Source organism: Pongo pygmaeus, chromosome 6, assembly GCF_028885625.2.
Source record: "Pongo pygmaeus isolate AG05252 chromosome 6, NHGRI_mPonPyg2-v2.0_pri, whole genome shotgun sequence".
Lineage (NCBI taxonomy): Eukaryota > Metazoa > Chordata > Mammalia > Primates > Hominidae > Pongo > Pongo pygmaeus.
In genome coordinates, this window is record NC_072379.2 from 20,384,861 (window position 1) to 20,410,363 (window position 25,503).

At 39.4% G+C, this 25,503-nt stretch overlaps 1 protein-coding gene across 9 annotated transcripts in view; it reads right to left on the minus strand.

The window, feature by feature from the left end:
- LOC129040477 (S-adenosyl-L-methionine-dependent tRNA 4-demethylwyosine synthase TYW1) overlaps positions 1–25,503 on the minus strand; it is a 268,106-nt gene that overhangs the window by 169,377 nt on the left and 73,226 nt on the right. For all 9 annotated transcript variants that reach the window (XR_010127062.1, XM_054495067.2, XM_063668309.1 and 6 more), the window contains one exon: positions 1,811–1,929. Coding sequence is in view for 8 of the 9 variants with exons in the window: in XM_054495067.2 (XP_054351042.1) it covers positions 1,811–1,929 (119 nt within the window). In the remaining variant the exon portion in view is untranslated. The remainder of the gene's footprint in view (positions 1–1,810; positions 1,930–25,503) is intronic.

Here is a 25,503-nt window from a genome sequence, read left to right on the forward strand (position 1 = left end):
TAATAACTGATTTCATATTTGTAACATTGTCTACTTGCTAAAATTTATTTGTAACCCCCAAATAATCATAACAAAATAACCCCCAAATCAAGTTATTATAAGCATTTATAATAATCAAAACAATATTTTTAAGAATAACTGGAAAAAAAAGAATTATAACTCTTGTGCCAATATGGAGATAAATTAAGAGATGACATTGACTAGAAAGTATTAAATCATTTTGGTTGCTAAAGGGAGAAATAATGAGAACCTGAAACATAATCAATAGAATTAGATAAGCAAATGGATATAGTGGGTTTGAGAAAAACAGAAGAAATGTCCAGTCTGGGCCATTAGATGGCTAATAGTGCCATTACCCAAAACAGAACAAGTGAACACAAGCCTAATAAATTCCATGATAAATACATTAAACTTGAAATGACTGCGGATGATCCAAGAGAAGATATGCAACAGGAAATTGGAAATGGAAAAGGAAAACTCAGAAAAGAGGCTGAGACTGGAGATGAAGTATTTAAAGGTGTCAAACTCCAGGTAAATGAAGCCACGGAAATGGTTTACTTCTCCTACCATCATAACACAGTCATAAAAAACGGCTGAAGGACAGAGGCAGAAAGAGCTAACAGGGGAAACTGAAAAGAAACTGACAAGGGTGGGTGGGGTACTAGAAGAGACTGGTATCTCTGAATCCAATAGAAGGAGTGGCCTCCCCCTTCTTTCCTAGCATGCTTCACTGGAGTTCAACTAAGGTAAGAATTAAGTAGCTTCTATTAGATCTGATAGTAAGGAAGTCATTAGTGACCACAACAAAATGAGCTGCTATGGAGACATGAGTTGGCATAGAGAACTAGGAGTTGAAGAGTAAGCAGTTGTAAGTGAAGGAAAGAAATGGGTTAGTAGGCTGGGTGTGGTGGCTCACACCTGTAATCCCAGCACTTTGGGAGGCCGAGGCAGGCGGATCACCTGAGGTCAGGAGTTCAAAACCAGCCTGGCCAACATGGTGAAACCCCATCTCTACTAAAAATACAAAAATTAGCTGGGCATGGTGGTGTGCACCTGTAGTCCCAGCTACTTGGGAGGCTGAGGCAGGAGAATCACTTGAACCTGGCAGGCAGAGGTTGCAGTGAGCCGAGATGACGCCACTGCCCTCCAACCTGGGCAACAAGAGCGAAACTCCATCTCAAAAAAAACAAGAAAAGAAAAAGAAATGGGTTAGTAGCAAGCACCACTGCCCCCAAAAAGAAAGAGACAGAATTGTGCAATTTAGCCATTTTCTTTCACTTAAACTATTCCCAATTGTTGTAAAAGACTCAATTCTGCATACAATGGGCTGTAACCAGCTGAAACACAACATTCACTGCTTGTATTTCCAGCAAGATAAACTGAAAAGCCTCCAATAACAAGACACCCAAGCTGATACCTTAGCATAAAACTAGTCATAGATAGAAAAAAAAGAAAACAATGTAGGAGAGCAAGATAAACAGAAAGCACAAAAGGATAGAATAAAAATAAATTTTTATCACTAATGTATCACTATTTGTCGATAATCACTATAAATAAGACAAACTAAACTCACCAGTTAAAAAAGACAAACTGTCCAAATGGATGTTTACAAATCCAGTAATTCCTCACAGTGTTTGTCCAAGAGAAACAAAAATATTTGTCTACAAAATTTTTATACACTAACATTCACAGTTAAAAAGATTAATCACCAAGACAGCAGAGCTCTTAGGTAAGTCTGAGTGTGAGCTGGGCAGATTGATTACACAGCTCATTACATATTCGATCACCATGACCATTCATTTTTACTTACCGCCAACAGAAGACACATTTATTAGCACACGCCAAGCTCGGGGTGGTTTCCATGCAGCGATGGCTCTCAATTCCATAGAATGTGTGTTTGTAACAACCTCCTCTCCCTCGCAGCATCGACTATGATAAGTAAACAAATCACAATTTGAATAAAATCGTCAAAGCACAGAAACAAACCACCAAGGCATCATTTTTAAGAGAAACCATGTGTTTCGTAACCATGAATACTCCTACTGGTATCTGCATGACGCAGGAAATTAGCATTAGAGCATTTTAGTGTTTTGGCAGTGCTTTGGGTTTTTACTAAAGCCCAGTGAAATAAACCTATGATTCATTAACTCTGAAAACTCTACAGGGAGAACCACTAATGCTTTCATTTTCAAATCCATCAGACTCCTTCAAATAATATTAGTACAATAATATATAATGCTAGGAAACAGATGAAACAGACTCCTAAAAAATGGGGGCTGTCTGCCTAAGCAAGCATATCCCTGCTCTGAATAAAGAAGGATGGGTAAGGGAATGCATCCTGGAGTGTTGTTTTTTTGTTTGTTTTGTTTGGAGACAGGGTCTTGCTCTTTTCCTCAGGCTGGAGTGCAGTGGTGCAATCATAGCTCACTGCAACCTCCAACTCCTGGGTTCAGGCAATCCTCCTGCCTCAGACTCTCAAGTAGCTGGGACTATGGGTGTGAGCCACCATGCCTGGTTATTTTTTAATTTTTTGTAGAGATGAGGTCTCACTATGTTGCCCAGGCTGGTTTTGAACTCCTGGTCTCAAGCGATCCTCTCGGCCTCTCCAAATGCTAAGATTACAGTTGTGAGCAAGCCACTGTGCCCAGCCCTGGAGTATACATATTTGAGACATTGTGGAAGCAAGCAGCAGGTATACAAGAAATACATTATTCCCATTTCCAAAAAGATCACTATTTGATGCAAGGGATAAAAACAAATATCACGAGTCATATAAGTTGGTACATGTAGTAAGAAAGTAATCTAAAGAAATATCTAGATCAACTAGGGTTGGAATCAAGATAATATCAAGCTTTAAAAGGTAAAATCAGATCTGTCCAGAGCTCTGGGTAAGACGAACTTGATTTCAGTACAACTCAAAGCAGTGAAGCCTGGGAGGAGGTTATGTGAGACAGGTAATGATGACTTTCTCCTAAGATCAGTGGAACGGGTAGGGCAATAAAGAAGTGAAATCAATGTCATTCCCCACTGAGGGGCAAAACAGAGGAAGTCATCCAAAATAACTGATTTTGAGGCCAAGTGACTGACATAATATGGAATTAACAATACCAACAACGAACAAGGAGAAGGAAAGTGGAGACACAAATGAGTTGCCTTTACACATGTATATGGGTGTGTGTGTATGTGTCAGTGTACTACTATTTTTTTTTTTTTTTTTTTGAGACAGAGTCTCACTCTGTTGCCTAGGCTGGAGTGCAGTAGTGTGATCTCGACTCACTGCACCCTCTGCCTCCCAGTTCAAGTGGTTCTCCTGCCTCAGCCTCTCGAGTAGCTGGGATTACAGGCATGCGGCACCACGCCTGGCTAATATTTTTATTTTTCATAGATACAGGGTTTTACCATATTGGTCAGGCTGGTCTTGAACTCCTGATCTCAAGTGATCCGCCCACCTCAACCTCCCAAAGTACTGTTATTAATATAAGCTTGTCCACAATGAAAGAACATTACATAAAATTCTACTAGCTTAATTACTGTCAGTTAACCATGAAGCCTTTTAACTATTTTTTGTTCTGACTTAAAAAAAAAAAAAAAAAAAAAAGTTTTCCTGTCCATCTCAGTACTGCATTTGAAAAAAAGGAGTGAAGGGAAAATATTGTTCAAGATACCTGTGCCTACACACCTCTTCCAAGTTCCTAATAAAAGGTATAAGGCAGCAAACAAAACATTCAAATCTTGTAAACAGCACTGAAAACCGAAACATCCAACAAATGCCAGAGTCACAGATATTTTCCACAAAATCTCATGCCACTAGAGAAACAAAGTTGAAGAACTATACACTTCAATCACTATTAATTAAGAAGTTAATACACTTTGTTCTGAACTGCCCTGTCCCATTCAGGTTGAAGTCCTAACCCTCAATGCAATGCAACGGCATGTGGATACAGGCTCTTTAATGACGTATTTAAGGTTAAGTGAGGTCACGTGAATGGGACCCGACTCTGACAGAACTACTGTCCTTATAAAAACAGTTAGAGAGACCAGAGATCTCTCTGCACGTGCACAGAGGACAGATCATGTAACGACTAGAGCCCATAAGATGGAAGAGCAACCAAGGTAGCTTCGCCAAAGGACCAGTGAGAGCTTCCCAGAGGTGTGCAATCCAAATCCAATACTGAAGGACTAAAAGGATTTTTCAAAAGGACTCTGTAAGACACAGGCATAGAAGCATGTGAGAAGAGGACAGAATGTTTTTCATTTTAAAAAATGATTTCTCCAAATGTTTAAGTCTGTGATCCATTTTGAATTAATTTTTATATAAGGTGTGAGGTTTAAGACACTCTTTTTTGGAATTTGTTGGCGGGAGCAGTACTTGGGTCTTTTATTTTTTTCTGTTGGTTTTGGCCTATGGATATCTAATTGCTCTAGCAGCATTTGTTAAAAATTTCACGATGGAACTTGATATGGTTTGGCTGTGTCCCCACCCAAATCTCAACTTGAATTGTATCTCCCAGAATTCCCACGTGTTGTGGGAAAGACCAGGGGAGGAAACTGAACCACGAGGGCCAGTCTTTCCTGTACTATTCTTGTGATAGTGCATAAGACTCACAAGATCTGATGGGTTTATCAGGGGTTTCCACTTTTGCTTCTTCCTCATTTTCTCTTGCCACCACCATGTAAAAAATGCCTTTTGCCTCCTGCCATGATTCTGAGGCCTCCCTAGCCACGTGAAACTGTAAGTCCAATTGAACCTCTTTTTCTTCCCAATCTCAGTTATGTCTTTATCAGCAGCACGAAAATGGACTAATACAGAACCGCTTTTGCATTTTTGTAAAAAACCAGTTAAACGTATTTTGTGAATCTATTTCTGGGATCTCTAGTCTTTCCCTTGATTTATATGTCTATCCCTCTACCAGTAGTACCACACTGTCTTGATAACTGTGACAATATAGTAAGCTACAAGATCAGAGTGAACTATTCCTCCCAGTTCTTTCTTCTTTGTCAACATTGTTTAAGCTATTCCAGGGCCTGTGTCTTTCAAGTTTTGAATAAGTTTGCCTATTTCTACAAAAATCTTATTGGTATTTTTGTAAGAATTGCATTCAACCTACAGAATCAATTTGGGGAGAATTGACAGTTTATTATACTGAGTTTTCTAATCCATGAACATGGTATGTCTATTTGTTTAGATTTTCATTTATTTTTTTATCAGCATTTTTTAAATTTGCAGCATCCAGTCCTGTGTATGTTTCGTTAAATGTAAATCGAATCATATTACTTTTGTTGGAATGTAAATGAACTTTTTAATTTTGGTTTTCATATGCTCATTGTTAATATACAGAATACAACTGATATTTGTGCTTTGATACTGCATCCTGTGACCTTGCTGAACTCAAGTTCTAGGAAATTTATTTTTTGTCATTTCCTTGAGATTTTCTACATAACAATCATGTCACCTGCAAAACAAGACAGCTTTATTTCTGCCTTTGCAACCTGCATGCATTTTCTTTTTCTTGCCTAATTCCAGTGGCTAGAATTTACAGTACTATGTAAAACAGGAGTAGTGAACACAGACATACTTGTCTTGTTCCCAATCTATGGGAAAAGCATTTTACTCTTTCATATTAGGTATGATGTTAGCTGTAGGAATTTTTTAGATACTCTTTATTAAGTTAATATTCTTCTATTTCTAACTTGCTAAGAGTTTTTAATGATGAAGGGTTAGACTCTGCCAAATGCTTTTTCAGAATCAGTTGATAAGACTGACTGATTTTTTCTTAGCATGTTTGATATGGTGGATTGCTTTGGTTTTTGAATGTTGAACCTGCCTTGCATACCTGGGAAAAATGCCACTTGGTTATGGCATATAATTCTTTCTATACTTGGCTGAATTCTATTGCTCATATCTTGTTGAGGACTTCTACATCTAAATTCCTGAGAGATTAGTCTTTAGTTCTCTTTTACTGCATTGTCTTTGTCAGGTTTTATCGGGTTAATATTGGCCTCATAAAATGAGTTCAGAAATGTTCCCCACCTCTTGTATTTTGGGGAAGATATTAACTAAAACTAGCATTAACTCTTCATTAAATATTTGGTAGAATTCTTCAGGAAAACCATTGAAAACTAAGATTTCACCCTAAAACTTAAAGTATAATTAAAAAAAAAAAGAAAACTAAAATTTCACTTTGAGGAGCCTTTTAATTACAAAATCAGTTTCTTCAACGATTACAGGATTATTCAGATTATATACTTTGGTTGAGTTTTGATAAGTTATGGTTTTCGAGGAACGGATGTATTTCATCTAAGTTGCCAAATTTATCAACATGAAATTGTTTGCAGCACTCCCTTACCATCCTTTCACTGGCTGCAGGACCAGTAATAATATTCTGTTTCATTCCTGATATTGACGACTTGTGTTTTGTTTTATTTTTTTTGAGATGGAGTCTCACTCTGTCATCCAGGCTGGAGTGCAGAGGTGCGATCTAGGCTCACTGCAAGCTCCACCTCCCTAGTTCACACCATTCTCCTGCCTCAGCCTCCTGAATAACTGGGACTACAGGCACCCACCACCATGCCCGGCTAATTTTTTGTATTTTTAGTAGAGACGGGGTTTCACTGTGTTAGCCAGGATGGTCTTGATCTCCTGACCTCGTGATCTGCCCACCTCGGCCTCCCAAAGTGCTGGGATTACAGGCATGAGCCACTGCACCAGGCCTCTTTTTTAAGTCTTAACTGATGATTTATCAATTTTACTCATATTTTCAAAGAACTAGCTTTTTGTTTTATAGTGATTTTTGTTATGATATTTTTAGTTTCATTGATTTCTATTCTTACTTCATTTCCTTCCATTTTCTTTCTTTTTATTCGGCTCTTCTTTTCTGTTTCTTGAGGTAGGAACTTAGATTGCTGATTTGAGACCTTTCCTCATTTCTAATGTAAGAATTTAATGTTGTAAATTTTCTTCTGAGAACTGCTTGAGCTGCATCCTGCAGATATGTTTCATTTTCAATTTCATTAATTCTATGTTGGTTTTTCTTTGTTTTGTTTTGTTCTGAGACAAGGTCTTACTTTGTCACCCATCATAGCTCACTGTAGCCTCAAACTCCTGGACTCAAACGATCCTCCTACATCAGCCTCCCATGTACCTGGGACTACAAGACACGTGCCTCAACACCTGGTGGGTGGGGGTGTGTGTGGGTGTGTGTGGGGGTGTGTGTGTGTGTGTGTGTGTGTGTGTGTATAATTTTTTTTGTCACAATGGGGTCTTGCTAAATTGACCAGGCTGCTCTCAAACTCCTGGCTTCAAGTGATCCTCCTGCCCTGGCCTCCCAAAGTGCTGGAATTACAGGCATGAGCCACCATGGACAGTCCCTATGTATTTTTTAAGGTTTCCTTTAAGACTTCCTCTTTGACCCATGGCTTATTTAGGAAAGTAGTGCTTAACATACACAAGCTTAAAGACCTTCCTTTTTTCTTTCTGTTATTGATTTCTAGCTTGAATCCATTACGATCAGAGAACACACCATATGATATAGATTATTTTAAATTTCTTAGGTTGATTTGTTCTCTGGTCTAGGCACAGTCTAGCTTAGTGAATGCACCACAGGCACTTTAAAAAACATGTATTCTGCTGCTGTTGAGTGGTATGTTCTAAAATATGTCAAATAAAGACTGTTGATTAACTATTGTTCAGATTTTCTATATTCTTGCTAATTTTCAGTCTACTAGTTCTCACATTTACTGAGAGGAGCTTTTGAAGCCCACAACCGTAACTATGGCTTTTTTAAATTTCTCTATTCAACTCTATTCATTTTTCTTTGATGTATTTTGAGGCTCTAATGTTTGGTGTGCACTCATTTCATCATTATGAAATGTCCCTCTTGTTTCTAGTAATTATCTTTGCTCTGAAGTGTACTTAGTCTGATATTAATACAGGCACTCCTGTTTTTTGGATTACTGTTTGCATGTTATATTTTTTCTATCAATTTACTCAACCTACTTACATCATTGAATTTGAAGTGAATGTTCTTGTAAACATCATATATTTGGGTCATTTTTTTCATCCACTCTGCCAATCTCTAACATTTGATTAGAGACTTTGGAATATTTACATTTAAAGTACTTACCAATGAATTAGCACTTAATAAGTCTACTAATTTTTTTTGTTGTTGTTTCTTTCCTCTGTGTCTCATTCGTTACCCTTTTCTTGACTTCCTGCAGGTTATTTAAACAACTTTAGGATTCCATCTTAAGTTATCTTGCATTTCTGAATTCATCTCTTTCTACAGTTACTGTAGTGCTTGTTCTGGGTATTAATTACAACATACATACATGACTTATCAGGCTGCTGCAATCAACATTTTACCACTTCAAGTGAAGTGTTGAAATATCACTTCCACTTAGGCTCCTTTAATTTTCCTCTTTTTAAATATCATCGTCTTATTAAATAGTGTTGCAATTTTTGCTTCAATCATCAAATATGATTTATAAAACTCCTGAGGAAAATGATCATCTATAGTATGACCCTACATTTCTGCTCTTTCCATTGTTCTTTTTCCCTTTGGATGCTCCACGATTCTTTCTTTTATCATTGAATTCAGGTTTTCGTTTTGTTTTTTGAAGGAGAGTCTTGCTCTATCACCCAGGCTAGAGTGCAGTGGTGCAATCTCGGCTCACAGCAACCTCTGCCTCTTGGGTTCAAGTGATTCTCCTGCCTCAGCCACCTGAGTAGCTGGGATAACAGGCATGCGCCACCACGCCTGGTTAATTTTTGTATTTTTAGTAGAGACAGGGTTTCACCATGTTGGCCTGGCTGGTCTCGAACTCCTGACCTCAAGTAATTGGCCCACCTCAGCCTCCCAAAGTGCTGGGGTTACAGGTGTGAGCCACTGCACCCAGCCCTGAATTCAGCTTGAAGAACTTTCTTTAGCCAATATTTAAGGGCATGTCTGCTAGCAACAAATTCTTTCCGTTTTCCTTTATCTGATAATGCCATTATTCATCCTTCATCCTTAAACAATATTTTGCTGCATATGAAACTCAAAGTTCATGGTTCTTTCCTTTCAACACTTGAAATCCTATTGTGCTACTCCCTTCTTGCTTCCATGGTTTCAGATGAGAAACCTGCTGTCATTCAAATTGGTGCTACCTTATAGGTAATAGATTGTTTCTCTCAGCTGCTTTACATATTTTTTCCTTTTTCAGTTTTTAGATCATTAGTTATATAAAGTATTGGTATGGATTCTTTTGGTTTTATCCTGTTTGGGGTTCCCTCAAATTCATGAAGCTGTAGGTTGATGTCTTTCATCAAATTTGGGCCACTTTCAACCAATTATTTCTTCAAATACTCTTTCAGCACCACTCATGAAATTTCACTCTCTTTCTGCAACTCTGATGACATAAATATTGGATCTCTTACCACAAATTAAGCATCTCTTATCCAAAATGCTTGGGACCAGTAGTGTTTCAGATTTCAAATTTTTTCAGATATTCGAATATTTGCAATATACTTACTGGTTGTGCACCTTTAATCCAAAAATCCGACAGCCAAAACGTTCCAATGAGTATTTCCTTTGATCATCATGTCAGTGCTCAAAACATTTTGAATTTTGAAGCATTTCTGATTTCAGATGTTTAACTTAGGGATACTCAGCCTAAACTGCCGTGCAATCTCTAAGGCTGTGCTTAATGTTCTTTTCCAGTCTACTTTTGTTTATGTTGTTCAAATTGGGTAAATTCCTTTTTTTTTTTTTTTTTTTTTTGAAACAGAGTCTAGCTCTGTCACCCAGGCTGAAGTGCTGAAGTGCAGTGGTATGATCTTGGCTCACTACAACCTCCAACTCCTGGGTTCAAGCAATTCTCCTACCTCAGCCTCCCAAGTAGCTGGGATCACAGGCGTGCGTGAGCACGCCCAGCTAATTTTTGTATTTTTAGTGGAGATGGGGTTTCACCATGTTGGCCAGGCTCGTCTTGAACTCCTGACCTCAGGTGATCCACCCGCCTCGGCCTCCTAAAGTGCTAGGACTACATGCGTGAGCCACCACACTGGGCACAGATTGGGTAAATTCTCTTGTTCTGTCCTGTTCACCAATCATGCTATTGATCTGTTAAGGTCCCTGATTCTATCTTGTCATCTCCACTTGACTACAGAGCCCATCAATCAGAGATATCTTTATTTCTCTTACTGTACGTCTCAATTTTAAAATTCCCTCTTGGTTCTTTTATAACTTCTATTTCTTTGCTGAGATTTCTTTTTCATTTGTTTCAAGACAATTTGTACTGATGGCTGAAGCATTTTTATGACAGCTACTTTAAAACCCTTGTCAGTTAATTCCATCATTTGATTTATCTGGTGTTGCTGTCAGTTGATTATCCTTATTCAAGGTATGATTTTCTTGTTTCTTGGTATGGCAAGAGATGTTTCGTTGCATCCTAGACATTCTGTCTATTATGTTGGAAATTCTAGACCCGGTTCATTCATTTTTTTATTTTAGTACATTATTTCAATTTAGCATGCAGGTCCTGGCGTCCTTCTGTGTGCTATGGTTCCAATGGCAGTTTAATTTTCAGAGCCTTTGCAGTGTAATTTTTCTTAGACTCCCACTGGTCCCTGCTGGAGCTGTCTGAGGGGGAGGGAGGGGCTCCTCCAGACTGGCCCACTGGGAGTCTCTCAGTGGAGAAGGAGAATGTCAGGCCAGCCGACTTCCAAGGCCAGGCTGCTTTTGTGGAAGCTTGTCTGGCCTATGCCTTCTGGCAACCCCGGTATCTCTGGGTAGACAGGGAAGTCTCAGACCCACAAGGACAAAGAGGGTCCCCCAGCTGGGCCACTTGTGGTGGTGGGGTCCCTCTTGCTAGTGCCACCCAGCCAACATCATATCCCTTGGTGGGGGAAGAGTGTCTCAGGCCCAGCAGGGATCAACAGCATTTCACAGGCCAGGCTACTTGAGGGGGCTGCAGGCTGGAGAGAAGGATCGTGTCTCTCTAATTAACATACAGTGACAGAAAGTAAATCAGTGGTTTCCAGGAAGTAAAGAGAAATCTGGATTACAAAGAACAAGGAAATTTTTGTATTTTGGAAATACAAAACATTTTGTATTAAGGAAATATTATCTTAACTATGGTGATAGTTTCACGGGCATATACATGTATAAAAACTTATCAGGCAGAGCATGGTGGCTCACGCCTGTAATCCCAACACTTTGGGAGCCTGAGGCAGGTGGATCACTTGAGGTGAAGAGTTTGAGACCACTCTGGCCAACATGGTGAAACCCTGTCTCTAATAAAAATACAAAAATTAGCCGCGCATGGTGGCAGGAGCGTGTAATCCCAGCTACTTGGGAGGCTGAGGCACGAGAATCTCTTGAGCCCAGGAGACAAAGGTAGCAGTGAGCCAAGACTGCACCACTGCACTCCAGATTTGCACCACTGCACTCCAGCCTGGGCGACAGAATGAGACTCCGTCTCAAAAAAAAAAAAAAAAAAAAAACCCCATCAACCTGTACACTTTAAATATGCACAATTTCTCATATGTCAATTATACAGCAATAAAACTGAAAACATTTTAAAATTTAAAAATAAGACACAGGAATCTGCTGAAAAATTTCCCACCAGCCAAAGTGTGAAAATTTGATGATCAAAACAGAAAATAACTGTAATGGATGGAGCTGATGAAAATGCATCATTACATTCAAAAACAAGAGAAAAAGTCACCATTTGAAGCTTCAAGTAAAACAACTCCTACTTTGAAAATTAAGAGAAAACAAATCAGGCATTTATCATGCCATATCAATAGGAACTGTATTTCAGAGTAACTAAATATTCTTGGTTGATTAAAAAAAAAAAAGAAAAGCTCGCCTTTACAGAATAATGCTAGCTAGTAAATGCAGAATAAATGACAGAATTAAAAATATTATTTTACAAACTCTAATTAGATATTATTTCAGGGAAGTATTAGTATTATCAACTGGTGGGACTTTTTTTAAGACAAACATTCGCTTAATGGTTGACAGAAAACTAGACGTTATAATAATTCCATAATAAAGTTCTAAAGACACAGAAGAAAGCAAAACTGAACAAAGGAAGCAGTAGAGTATCATTACCGTGTTTCAACTGTCAATATTAGCATCGCAAATGGTGGGCTGACCAGCAAAAAGACTATGACTCGCTGAAGGCTCAGATGATCATTAGCAATTTTTTTTTTTTTTTTTTTTTTTTTTTGAGACAGAGTCTTGCTCTGTTGCCCAGCCTGGAGTGCAGTGGCACAATCTTGGCTCACTGCAACCTCTGCCGCACAGGTTCAAGCAATTCTCCTGCCTCAGCCTCCAGAGCAACTGGGATTACAGGTGTGTGCCACCACGCCTGGCTAATTTTTGTATTTTTAGTAGAGACGGGGTTTCAGCATCTTGGCCAGGCTGGTCTTGAACTACTGACCTCGTGATCCACCCATCTCAGCCTCCCAAAGTGCTGAGATTACAGGCGTGAGCCACTGCGCCCGGCCCAATCATTAGCAATTTTAGAAATAAAGTATATTTTAATTATGATTTTTTAAATTACATGTTTTTTTAGACATAATGCTACTGCATACTTAACAGACTATGGTATAGTGTAAACATGACTTTTATAGGCAATGGGAAACCAAAACATTTGTGTGGCTCGCTTTACTGTGATATCTGCTTCATTGCAGTGGTCTGGAACAAAACCTGCAATATCTCCAAGGTACGCCTGTCATTTGTTGGCATGCTAGCCCTACTTCAATAAGGGTTATTCCCCTCTCTTATCACATACAAGCAAGCCTGTCTTGATATTCTTGTAAAAAAATAATAACAATAACCGCTAGTCCCTTTACTTCTGTTGTTTGTTTTTTTGTTTGTTTTGGTTTTGAGATGGAGTCTCGCTCTGTTGCCCAGGCTGGAGTGCGGTGGCGTGATCTCAGCTCATTGCAACCTCCGCCTCCCAGGTTCAAGCGATTCTTCTGCCTCAGCTTCCTGAGTGGCTGGCACTACAGGTGCCTGCCACCACGTCCAGCTAATTTTTCTATTTTTAATAGAGACGGGGTTTTACCATATTAGCCAGGCTGGTCTCGAACTCCTGACTTCAGGATCTGCCAACCTCGGCCTCCCACAGTGCTGGGATTACAGGCGTGAGCCACTGTACCAGGCCTGATTTTTTTGTTTGAGACAGAGTCTTGCTCTGTCGCCCAGGCTGGAATGCAGTGACACAATCTTAGCTCACTGCTACTTCCGTCTCCCAGGTTCAAGCAATTCTCATGCCTCAGCCCCCACATGCCCTCGGCTTGTAGCCGAGACTACAAGCACATGCCACCATGTCTGGCTAATTTTTATACTCTTTGAAGAGATGGGGTTTCATCATGTTGGCCAGGCTGGTCTCCAACTCCTGACCTCAGGTAATCCACTTGCCTCAGCCTCCCCAAGTGCTGGGACTACAGGTGTGAGCCACTGCAGCTAGCCACTTTACCTCTGTTAAAGCTAAACTTATCCATTATAAGACGGTGCAAGTAGCTAACTGCTTCCTGACACCTTCTAATGTAGTAATACCAGACTATGTTTGTACAGAAATACATAATATTTAATATAAAAGACTTCCTTTTTTCTCTCATTATCTCATAGTTTGGGCAAAACACAAATTTTGTAAAATTATGTATGTGATATTATATTATCCGTAAATTTACTTCAACAATAGTATAGAGTATGGTATAAACAAAAGGCACTGAGTCTGATATTACCGAAAATCACTGGATTGGAAAGAAGAAACTTGGGATATGAGAAGTATTAAAAATAAATCAAGTGACAGGGTTTAGCACATTGCTATCAAGAGTAGATGGAATAACAGAAGTGTCATCTGGCTGGGCACAGTGGCTCACACCTGTAATCTCGGCATTTAGAGAGGCCAAGGCAGGTGGATCACTTGAGTGCAGGAGTTCAAGACCAGCCTGGGCAACATAAGGAGACCCTGTCTCTACAGAAAAATTTAAAAATTAGCCAAGCATCGTGGTGCGCACCTACAGTCCCAGCTACTCAGGAGGCTGAGTTGGGAGGATCACTTGAGCCAGGGAAGTCAAGGCTGCAGTGAGCCATGACTGCATCACTGCACTCCAGCCTGGCCGGGCGTGATGGCTCATGCCTGTAATCCCAGAACTTTGGGAGGTGAAGGTGGGCAGATCATGAGAGTCCAGGAGTTCAAGACCAGCCTGGGAGACATGGTGAAACCCCATCTCTATAAAAAATACAAATGTTACCCAGGCGTGGTGGTGCATGCCTATATTCGCAGCTACTCCAGGTGGATCACTTAAGCCTGGGAGGCTGAGGCCGCAGTGAGCTGAGATCGTGCCACTGCACTCCGGCCTGGGCGACAGAGTGAGCCTGTCTCAAATTGAAAAAGACAGGAAGTGTCATCTGTCAGAATATTCCTGCCCCTTAGGATAAAGCCCGAGGAAAAGGAGTGAAAAACAGGAAGAAGAGTTTCTCAAATATCCACAAATAATAGCAACAGGCCTGTGGAGCAGATGGTACTAAAAAGATTCAACAGAGAAATGCAGAGAATGTTATTCTGACAATGGCAGAGGCTAAGAATCAGGTTCTTTATTAGGAAGGACCACCAAGGTAAATGAAGTATCAAGCAAAGATCAGGTGTGGATTGTGAAAACAGGCAGGGGCAGTCCAAGAGAAAAATGAAGACAAAAGGATGTTTCCTGCAAAGCCCAAGAGGGCACAATGGAAAAGGCTGGCACAGGGAGAGACAGGGCTCATGCTGGAAGGAGCATGTAGAAATGGAGAGTGAAACATAGTCAGCAGAAGGGAACGTAAGTATGAACCCAGGATAGAAATGTTTAAGAACGGTAATAAAGAATGTAAAAAGTCAAGCATGGTCGGGAAGAAAAGTTGGTTTAATTAGAACTGCCAGTTTATTATTTTTTTATTTTATTTTACTTTTTTATTTTTTATTTTTTGAGAAGGATCCTGGCTCTGTCGCCCAGTCTGGAATGCGGTGGCACAATCTCAGCTCACTGCAACCTCCGCCTCCCGGGTTCAAGCGATTCTCCCGCCTCAGCCTCCCGAGTAGCTGGGATTACAGGCATGCGCCACCATGCCCAGTTAATTTTTTTTTTTTTTTTTAGTAGAGACGGGATTTCACCACATTGGTCAGGCTGGTCTCGAACTCCTGACCTCAGGTGATCTGCCTGCCTCGGCCTCCCAAAGTGCTGGAATTACAGGTGTCAGCCATGACACCCGGCCTAGTACTATCAGATTTGAGCTAACCAATAACAGTAAAGAGACTGAGTTTTGTATGGGGATTCTTGCTAGGGCAGAACAGGCTGAGAAAAGGTCTGGCAGACAGGACTGGAGGTGCTTTGTCACAAGGAACTGAGTTACTGGTAGCCTGCAGTCACTCAGCTCCTGGAGATACAGCCACAAACAGTGGCAAGAGATGCAAATCAGGTACCTGATAAACAGCCCTTATCCAGAATTTACAAAGAACTTTTACAATCCAACAATAGACACATAATCCAATATAAAAATGGGCCAAGATTTGAAGAGACGTTTCTGTAAGGAAGATATACAAATATCCAATCCGTAAATGAAAAGATGCTCAACATCACTGGTCGTCAGGAAGATGCAAACCTCTAAGAGATACCACCTGACACGCCCTAGGATGGCAATAATCAAAAAAATGAACAATAACAAATGCTGGCAAGGCTGAGGGGAAATCGGAACCCTCATACACACAGCAAAAATGTGTACATATAATGTCGGCCAGGCACGGTGGCTCATGCCTGTAATCCCAGCACTTTGGGAGGCTCAGGTGGGTAGATCACCTCAGGTCGGAGTTCGAGACCAGCCTGACCAACACGGTGAAACCCCGTCTCTACTAAAAATACAAAAATTAGCCAGGTGTGGTGGTGCGCGCCTGTAATCCCAGCTACTCAGGAGGCTGAGGCAGGAGAATCGCTTGAACCTGGGAGGCGGAGGTTGCAGTGAGCTGAGATTGTACCACTGCACTCCAGCCTGGGTGACAGAGCGAGACTCCGTCTATGAAAAAAAAAAAAAAAAAAAAAAAAAAAAAACACAGAAATGCAAAGAATTAAGAAGAGTGGAAGTAATCTTGGCTATTAAAAAAACAGAATGGAGAACTTATACTACATAATTTCAGACTGACTACAAAAGCTCACATAATCAAGACAATGTGGTATTGGCACAGGATAGACAAATATATCAGTGGCACAGAATTTGGAGAGACCAGAAATAGGCCTGCCCATATGATGGACTGACTGTCTACAATGGCCTAGAAAGCAATTCAATGGAGAAAGGAAAGTATGAAGTTATCAGAATCAACATGGAGTTACTGATGTTAAGAAAGCCCTGACAAACAGAGCTAGGGAAGGGCATGAAGAGAGGGCTATCATGCTTGTATGCCTGATAACAAAAAAGATTCTACAAAAGCCACAACCTTGAACAAAGGCCGTCACAACCTTACACAGAAATACTTCTGTAAGGACATCAGCCCAGCAACTGCCTGTCCAAACTTCGACAGCATCACCCTTGTTATTGATCTTTGTAGCCAAGAATAATGACTTCAAAACAATTCTGTAACACTCCTCATTTTTTCCTTTACAGCTGGGTGTAGGCCAGGCAGGATGGCTCATGCCAGCACTTTGGGCAGCCGAGGTGGGCAGATCAACTGAGGTCAGGAGTTCGAGACCAGCCTGGCCAACATGGCGAAACCACATCTCTACTAAAAATACAAAAAAATTAGCCAGTCGTGGTGGCGTGCACCTGTAATCCCAGCTACTAGGGAGGCTGAGGCAGGAGAATCCCTTAAACCTGGGAGGCGGAGGTTGCAGTGAGCCAAGATTGCACCACTGCACTCCAGTCTGGGTGACAGAGGAAGACTCTCTAACAACAACAACAAAAAAAGCTGGGTGTAGTAGGTACAATAGTTCCAGCTATTTAAGGGGACAAGGCAGGAGAATCACTTGAACTCAGGAGTTCAAGTGCAGCCTGGACAACGTAACAAGACCTGTTTCTTAAAAAACAGACAAACAAACAAAGAAAACCCATTGTCTTCCTGAAAATGGACCTAATTTATTATGTTCCCATTGCTATGTTCTATTCCCGAATAAACATTTTTTTCTCTTAGAAAAAGGCCTCTCTCTGTTTGTTATCTGGTTCACATCATTGGTGTCAGAAACGGGACCTGAAAGAGAGCACTAAGAATTGGCGATTCTTGGCACCACTGCAGTACTCACTTGAGCCCTTGAGTTCTCCACCACCATGATTCGCCTTTTCTGCCCTGGTATGTCTTCTCTCAGTCTGAGCCTCCTTCCTTTTAGTAGATGCTTTTTTACTTTATTTGGAATGTGTTTTGGATAAGGCCACCTTAATAATGAATCACACACCCCTCTTGGGATGATAGACTTTTTACCTTTTCTGGAAAGTATTTTCTAGTACAAAGAAAAGTGTCTTTCTGGATTAAGTACTCTTGGTTTCTACGAAATTGACATTCTCTCTGGGAGGCATGACTTCTCTGGTTTGTGCACCTCATTTAATATCTCATTTGATCTGCATGCCTAGGTTAAAATGTTTTTGAACACTCTTATCTTGGGTTCTTTTCATTTGGTTTGACTCTTTTCCCATGCTTGTTTCAGAAAACTTTCTGAGACCAAAATAAATGTTGTGGACAGTGGGCACAGAATGGCTAATTAAAAGCCCTAGGCGGCCAGGTGCGGTAGCTCATGCCTGTAATCCCAGCACCGTGCGAGGCCGAGGCAGGCAGATGACTTGAGCTCAGGAGTTCGAGACCAGCCTGAGCAACATGGCGAAACCTCGTATCTACCAAAAAATACAAACAATTAGCCAGGCGTGGTGGCACGCACACCTGTAGTCCCAACTACTCGGGAGGCTCAGGTGGGAAGATCGCTTGAGCCCGGGAGGTGGAGGCTGCAGTGAGGTGAGATTGCACCACTGTAATCCAGCCTGGGTGACAGAGTGAGACTCCATCTCAAAATTTTAAAAAAGCTACTAGGGTGGTTGCCACCATCTAAAACAACAGTCTGAATTCCTCATGGGATTTACAGAATTTTCTTTGCTCTCGAGAGATTAATAAGAAATGGAATAAGATTCTCAAACATTTAGGCATGCTAGGTTTCCCGGGACTATAGAAGGCTATATATTATGGCCCATTCTTCTGCACATTTTTCAACTGATGGGCAAATTACAAGGAAAATTCAGAGTACTAAGGGTCATTATTCAAAAAGACCTGCAACTATGGAGTTAACATGTTCAGTCTTCCAACTCACTATCTCTGTATTTGTTTTTCTGCCTACTTTAAATCTGCTGACTTTTCTACTGGTGTTGAGATAAAACTCACTGCTTATGGCATTCCAGCCAAGATATTTTTAAAAAGAAAGAGAGAGAAGTCTTTTAAAGGGCTTTCATATTAATGCCTTTACGAATTACAACAGCTCCACGGTAACCAACAACTTTGACACCTTTTAGAAATATAAATTTAGGTTTGCCTAACTAGCAACTGTGTATGGTGATGAAACATTTAATTAAAAATTAATCTCTAAAAGAAAAAGAACTAGATAGATGTTTATAATGCTAGGCACTCAAGTCAAACAGGTCAAAATCTTGAGCTCAGAGCAATAATAAAAGGTATGCCTGTCCAGCATATACACACACAAAAAAATCTTGCTTTTTCCGGCACACACAGGCAAAAAGAAAAAGCCAAAACAAAAAAACAAACAAAAAAACCCTGCTAAAGTTCTTCCCTGCCTACATTTGCTAATTAAGCAAACCAGACAGGCAAACAAAAGATAGATCTGTTACTAATCCAAGGCTACCTGGAGATTTTATTTTACTTATACAATTCAACCAGTCCTAGCTATTATGTAAATGTTGAAAATTTAACCCTAAATTCATCTGAAACTACGAAAAAGTTGCAGGGGTTGGGGGATGGTATAAAAGATGTTTTAAAAATCAAAGTGCATGAAAACTGCTGTACCCAAAATTTTGGCCCATCACCTTCATTAGATTAGCTATTGAAGCAAATAAAAGTTTAGCCATATGAACAGGTTCCAGTTTTGCCAGAAATATAATTTGGATCCAACCATCTTATAAACCAGTTAGTTTGTATTATAATCTCATGATGAAAATTCAAAAATGAAAACTATAAGATCTTTGTGTGCATATTTGTTTATACGTATGTACATGTATTGCATGTTGTGTCTACATTGTATAACTTGGCATAGTTAGTTGGCAAGAAGTCCCTTAAAGAGAAAGAGGTGCTCACATAAAATATATAGTAATTAACCCAAATGCCTTTCAGTTCACATGACTTATGTAAATCTTTAATCAATAAGCTGGTTTTAAAGTTATTGGTAAAATAAAAATTAAAATATCTTCAAATTTGTCAGCATGCATCTTTGCCTAGGTTTACTGCTCAGACAGTTTATATTTGTCTCTACTACACATTTTGAGACATCAGGGTTTCACAACAAGGTTATAAAACAATAAACCCAGCCTAGAACAGAATGATCTTCGTTTGTGTAATGTTTTGATACATAAAACTAATTTATCACTGTTGGTTGAAAAAAAAAAACAGGTGTATATCCTGAGTTATTGGATGCCGGATATTCACAGGCTATAAAAATGATTACTAGAGAAATAACTTGAAATGACAACTAGCTTTGTCTAATATCTCAATTCTCATGAGTAATCCAGGTAAACTGTTAATAAATAAATTACACCAATGTAAATGGGATAAATGCTTATAAATGAATTTTTCAAGTAATTTGAAATCTTAAAGTTATGTTCAATTAAATAATAAATACTCATTAAATGTCTGGGTCATTTCCAACTAAGATTTTTAAAATTATGTTACAGGGAAAGAAACTTCTAAAAATTATAAAATGGTTCTCATCTATAAAACAGTTATAAGTGAAAAACAATTCAAGATCTTGCTTTCTAGGTTTTCACTAAAAGTAAAGGTTACGAACACTTAAAAATTCTAATGAATATGTATAATTCTATATATATAAAATGTGCCTAAAATATATAAGGTATGTTTTTAATAGGAAAAAATTATAAGATGGGCATAAAAATGTGTTCCTTATTGAGAAAAGAATGATTTAGAGTCAGACACAGTGGCTCATATGAGGGAGGCTGAGGTAGAAGGCTCACTTGAGGCCAGGAGTTTGAGGCTGCAGTGAGCTATGATTGTGCCATTGCACTCCAGTCTGGCTGACAGAGTGAAACCCTGTCTCAAAAAAAAAAAAAAATTAAAATTTTTTTTAATTTAAAAAATTTTTAAAGAATAATTTTGTCTAACGTAGAGGTTATTTAAAGGCTATTTCAAAATATGGATATGGAAAGAAATAGAATACCGAAAGGGAGAGAGAGATGTGAAAAAAGTTATGGATATGAAGATATATTTTTTTAAGAAAGGTTACAAAGAAAAGAATAACTTTGTATGAGAAAGAATCTTATATGACACATTTTTGTTCTAAACTAAAATGACTGCTTATTTAAGATAAGGAGGTGTAGGACAAAGCAGAAAGTCCAAGCACATCAACAATGATCTGAGAAAAGTCACGATAAGGTTCATGAAAAGACAATTTATAAAAGGAATTTTGCACGTGATTAAGTTGGCTATAATTAAAAGAGATTGTTTATATTCAGTCTTTCTAAAAACTGATCTATGATGCTAAAAATACACTAATACAAAAATTTTAAAATTTGGTTACCTATATTAAAACAACATGGTTTACCTAAAGCATTTGCTTTTAATAAAATTGCAAGAGGTTTTGATTTTTAATTCTGAAATCTGTTTCTTTAACACTCATCTTCTAAACTATTTCTATTTCTTCCTGAGATCTAATTAATTTTCCTACTCTCAGGTTGGAGATGTAGTGTTTTTCATTTCACTTTGTGAGGAAAAGTTCTTTCTTTTTGAAATTTCTCAAATTTATATCAGAAGTTCAACCTTTGCTATACCTCACTGCAAATGATTTGTAGGTCATACATCATTGCCTTCTGTTCTTTCTCCTCTTGATACCTTTTTGCTTGGCTGGGGTGATAACTCTCTCCTTCAACCTTTTTGTCAACTCCTGTAACTTTTGTTTTTCCTAGTTCTAACTCTGCTGTTAGGGCCTGACACTAACATGTTTATATTAAAAGCCTAGAAAGCAATGTTTTCCTTCAGTATAATTTGATTCTGTACTCTTGGCTTTTCTTGATATGTCTGAATTTTTCCCTGTAATGAGGAAACTTCCCATGTTGTTACTAAGAATCATGTATTCCCCTACTCAAGGTACTAGTGTGTTTTTTGTTTTGTTTTTCTTTTTAGACAGTGTCTCACTCTGTCACCCAGGCTGGAGTGCAGTGGCGTGATCTCAGCTCACTGCAACCTCCGCCTCCCTGGTTCAAGCAATTCTCCCGCCTCAGCCTCCTGAGTAGCTGGGACTACAGGCGCACCCCACCATGCCCGGCTAATTTTTGTATTTTTAGTAGAGATGGCATTTCACGATGTCGGCCAGGCTGGTGTTGAACTCTTGACCTCAAGTGATCCATCTGCCTTGGCCTCCCAAAGTGCTGAGATTACAGGTGTGAGCCACCACACCCAGCCACAAGGTACTAGTTTTCTTTTACATTTCTCTATAATATAGTATACACTCATGACCCTCGATATACTTTCTGTTTCTGATTAAATTCAAGTACACTTTTAATCAGGTTCGTCTTCCAGGTTACCTAAATGGGTTTCCCATAAAGAGAGGCAATCACACTACAAAAAGTTTTCTTTGCATTTTTGGTAACTGGCCTTTAAAAAAAAACCAGAACATTTTATGTTTTATCAAGATAATTTCCTATGCTATCTTTATTAGATTTTCGATTACTTGGGAAAACTGAGCTTTAGAGGATTAAGGTTTTGTTTTTTCTTGTTCTTTTTCTTTTTTTTTTTTTGAGACGGAGTCTTGCTCTTGTCGCCTAGGCTGCAGTGCAGTGGCGTAGTCTCGGCTCACTGCAACCTCCATCTCCTGGGTTCAAGCGATTCTCCTGCTTCAGCCTCCTGACTAGCTGGGATTACAGGCATCCACCACCACACCCGGATAATTTTTTGTATTTTTAGTAGAGATGAGGTTTCACCATGTTGGCCAGGCTGGTCTCAAACTCCTGACCTCGTGATCCACCCTCCTCGGCCTCCCAAAGCGCTGGGATTACAGGCGTGAGCCACCGCACCTGGCCAGATTAAGCTTTTTCTATCCATGTAAATTTCCATATTGCTTTTGAAGTCTTTTAATTATCACTCTGATTAAAGGAGTAACTACTATTTATGAGTGACCTGTGATTCTGTTTTGATCAAGTGTTTTGAATCTTTTGGTATCTCTGGCAGGTTTCCACAGAATCAAAATCCAAAATTGTTTCTGACCTAAAATTAACTTTGGGATTGTCCAGTTAGGCCCCTGAAAAGCTTCAAAGAATGTATGTCACATCTTATAGAGATATTAAATGATTCGTCTTACTTGGAAAATTACATGGAATGCATTGACAAATGGTAAGTGATATTAGATCTTCTTTCAGTTATTTTTGTGGGTATGTTATTGATATAAATATTCTAAAAAGTATATAAATTCATTAAAATATGTTATCAGTCATAACTGATTCTTTTTTAAAGTTATATTTGTATGGGGATATGTTATTAATGTGAATATTCTAGTCAAGATTATATGAAATTTATAGAAGTCTGATGGCCCTATGATCCTGGTTGTTATCTTAAAATACTGCATGTAAGAAATAACTAAATTCCTTGTCAACTGGGAAATTTCATCGGATCTTAACCATGGCTTTCCTAAGTTGTTGTTGTCAACCACTGTTACTGTTCTGAATTATTCTCTGAAAACATCTGCAATCAGCTACATTCCAAAACTGCTTTTTATGGAAATGACTTCAACAAGTACTTTTTTTTTTCCTTTTAAGACAGAGTCTCTGTCGCCCAGACTGGAGTGCAGTGGCACGATCTCGGCTCACTGCAACCTCTGCCTCCCGGGTTTGAGCGATTCTTCTGCCTCAGCCTCCCGAGTAGCTGGGACTACAAGGCGCCCAGCACCACGCCCAGCTAATTTTTGTATTTTTAGTAGAGACAGGGTTTCACCATATTGGCCAGGCTGGTCTCAAACTCCTAACCTCATGATCCGCCTGCCTCGGCCTCCAAAGTGCTGGAATTACAGGGGTGAGCCACCGCACCCAGCCCAACAAGTACTCTTGAACACATTTCTGATAATTTTAAGATCAATGGACTAAATGACAACTTCCAGAACTCTAATATATTAAAAAAACTGATTGGTGTATAAAACTGTTAATGGCCAACCTCACAGTACAACAGTACTACGTCTGACTCCATAAAATTGCTAATCAAGATCAAGCAAAACTAAAATTTAATGACTTCAAATTAAGTAATTGATGACGACAATGTGTTTGCGACTTTTCATTTTTGGTTCTTTACTTAAATATTTTGTCTTACAGATTTAAGACATTTTTCTCGCATAAGCTATCTATAGTATACAACAATTTGGTAAAGTATACTTTTGTGAACAAAGATGGAACCATTCGCTTTTCCTCCCTATTGAATTCCTCCCAAAATTCACCAACCATTAGTATTCTTGTTTTTATTTATATAAATTCAATAAAAATCTGCTCTCAAGTAGGATACAATTGGAAATATAAACCAAGGCTTTGACTGAAATGTCTTATTGGAAAATGTGCATTGAATGCCCCGCTTCCAGAGTTCCCAGACTTCCAGTGAGTCAGTAAAAATGGTCACTTCCTGGAAGGCCCAAGATCCTTAAGATTGCACGTAAGATCTAAAATCTGCCCTGGTTTGGCTTCCTAGCTCAGGAGGTTTTTAAATGTGAGATTCCTGTGTGATCAATGTGGGAAGAAAAAGTTATGTCTCTATAGAAAAACTGTAATATACCTATTCTTATTATAGATTGTAGCCCTGTGCATTGTTTTAAAGTTCTTGTTATCTACGTGTAGACTGGACTAGATTCTGAATTCTTCTAATTTCCTCCAATACTTGGTCGCAATTCTCCAGCTGGCTTAAAAAGCTTTATTAGCTGAAACTAGATAATTTTTTTTTTGAGATGGAGTCTCACTCTGTCGACCAGGCTGGAGTGCAGTGGTGCAATCATGATTCACTGCAACCTCCACCTCCCAGGTTCAAATGATTCTTGTGCCTCAGCCTCCCAAGTAGCTGAGACTACAGGCACACACCACCACACCCATCTAACTTTTGTATTTTTAGTAGAGACAGGGTTTCACAGTGTTGGCCAGGCTAGTCTTGAACTCCTGACCTCAAGTGATCTGCCAGCCTTGGCCTCTGAAAGTGCTGGGATTTCAGGTGTGAACAACTGGTGCCCGGCTGAAACTAGATAAATTTTAAGAAACAAGCCTCATGTCTGATTTATGAACCACAAAAAACGTTCACCCAACTGCCCAATGTCATGACCAAAGATATTCAAACTACAAACCAGAAGAAAAAGTTGCTATTTTCACACTGTAAACAGCTTTCTCCAAGAGGTTGGAGTAAGAACTTCATATCATAATGAGACTTTTACTCCTCTTAATGCTACTTTTCTCACTTGGCAGACTAACAGTGTAATTGAAATTTTACAATCAATAGCCTCTGCTGGTAAGTTAACAAAACCTAACTTAAGAAATACTTTTGTATCGATTCATTAAATAAGAAAATGTCTGTGCTATTTCTAATATTACAAGCTGTACCTGGACAAATTCCTCTGGGAAAGCTGAAACCCATATACACAAAACAAAACAGCTCATAAGGTTACAGCAGGTCTCACCTAATTCCCTATGGTGATTTAACTTATTCAATTGGTTTTCTTTAAGCCTAGATTCACGACTCAAAGCCATTATGCAAACTGACATTGTCATATTAAGTTTACCTTTTATTTTCCCTTTTTAAACTTTGAATCTGGGCCAGGCGCGGTGGCTCACGCCTATAATCCCACCTTTAGGAGGCCAAGGCAGGTGGATCACTTGAGGTCAGGAGTTCGAGACCAGCCTGGCCAACATGGCAAAACCCCGTCTCTACTGAAAATATAACAATTAGTTGGGAGTGGTGGCAGTTGCCTGTAATCCCAGCTACTCCGGAGGCTGAGGCAGGAGAATCACTTGAACCCGGAAGGCAGAGGTTGCCATGAGCCAAGATCACGCCACTGTACTCCAGCCTGGGTGACAGAGTGAGATTCAGTCTCCAAAAAAAAAAAAAACATAACTACAGGGCCGGGCGTGGTGGCTCACACCTGTAATCCCAGAACTTTGGGAGGCCAAGGCAGGTAGATCACTTGAGATCAAGAGTTGGAGACCAGCCTGGCCAACATTGTGAAACCATCTCTACTAAAAATACAAAAATTACGTAGGCGTGGTGGTGCATACCTGTAATCCCAGCTACTCAGGAGGCTGAGGCAGGAGA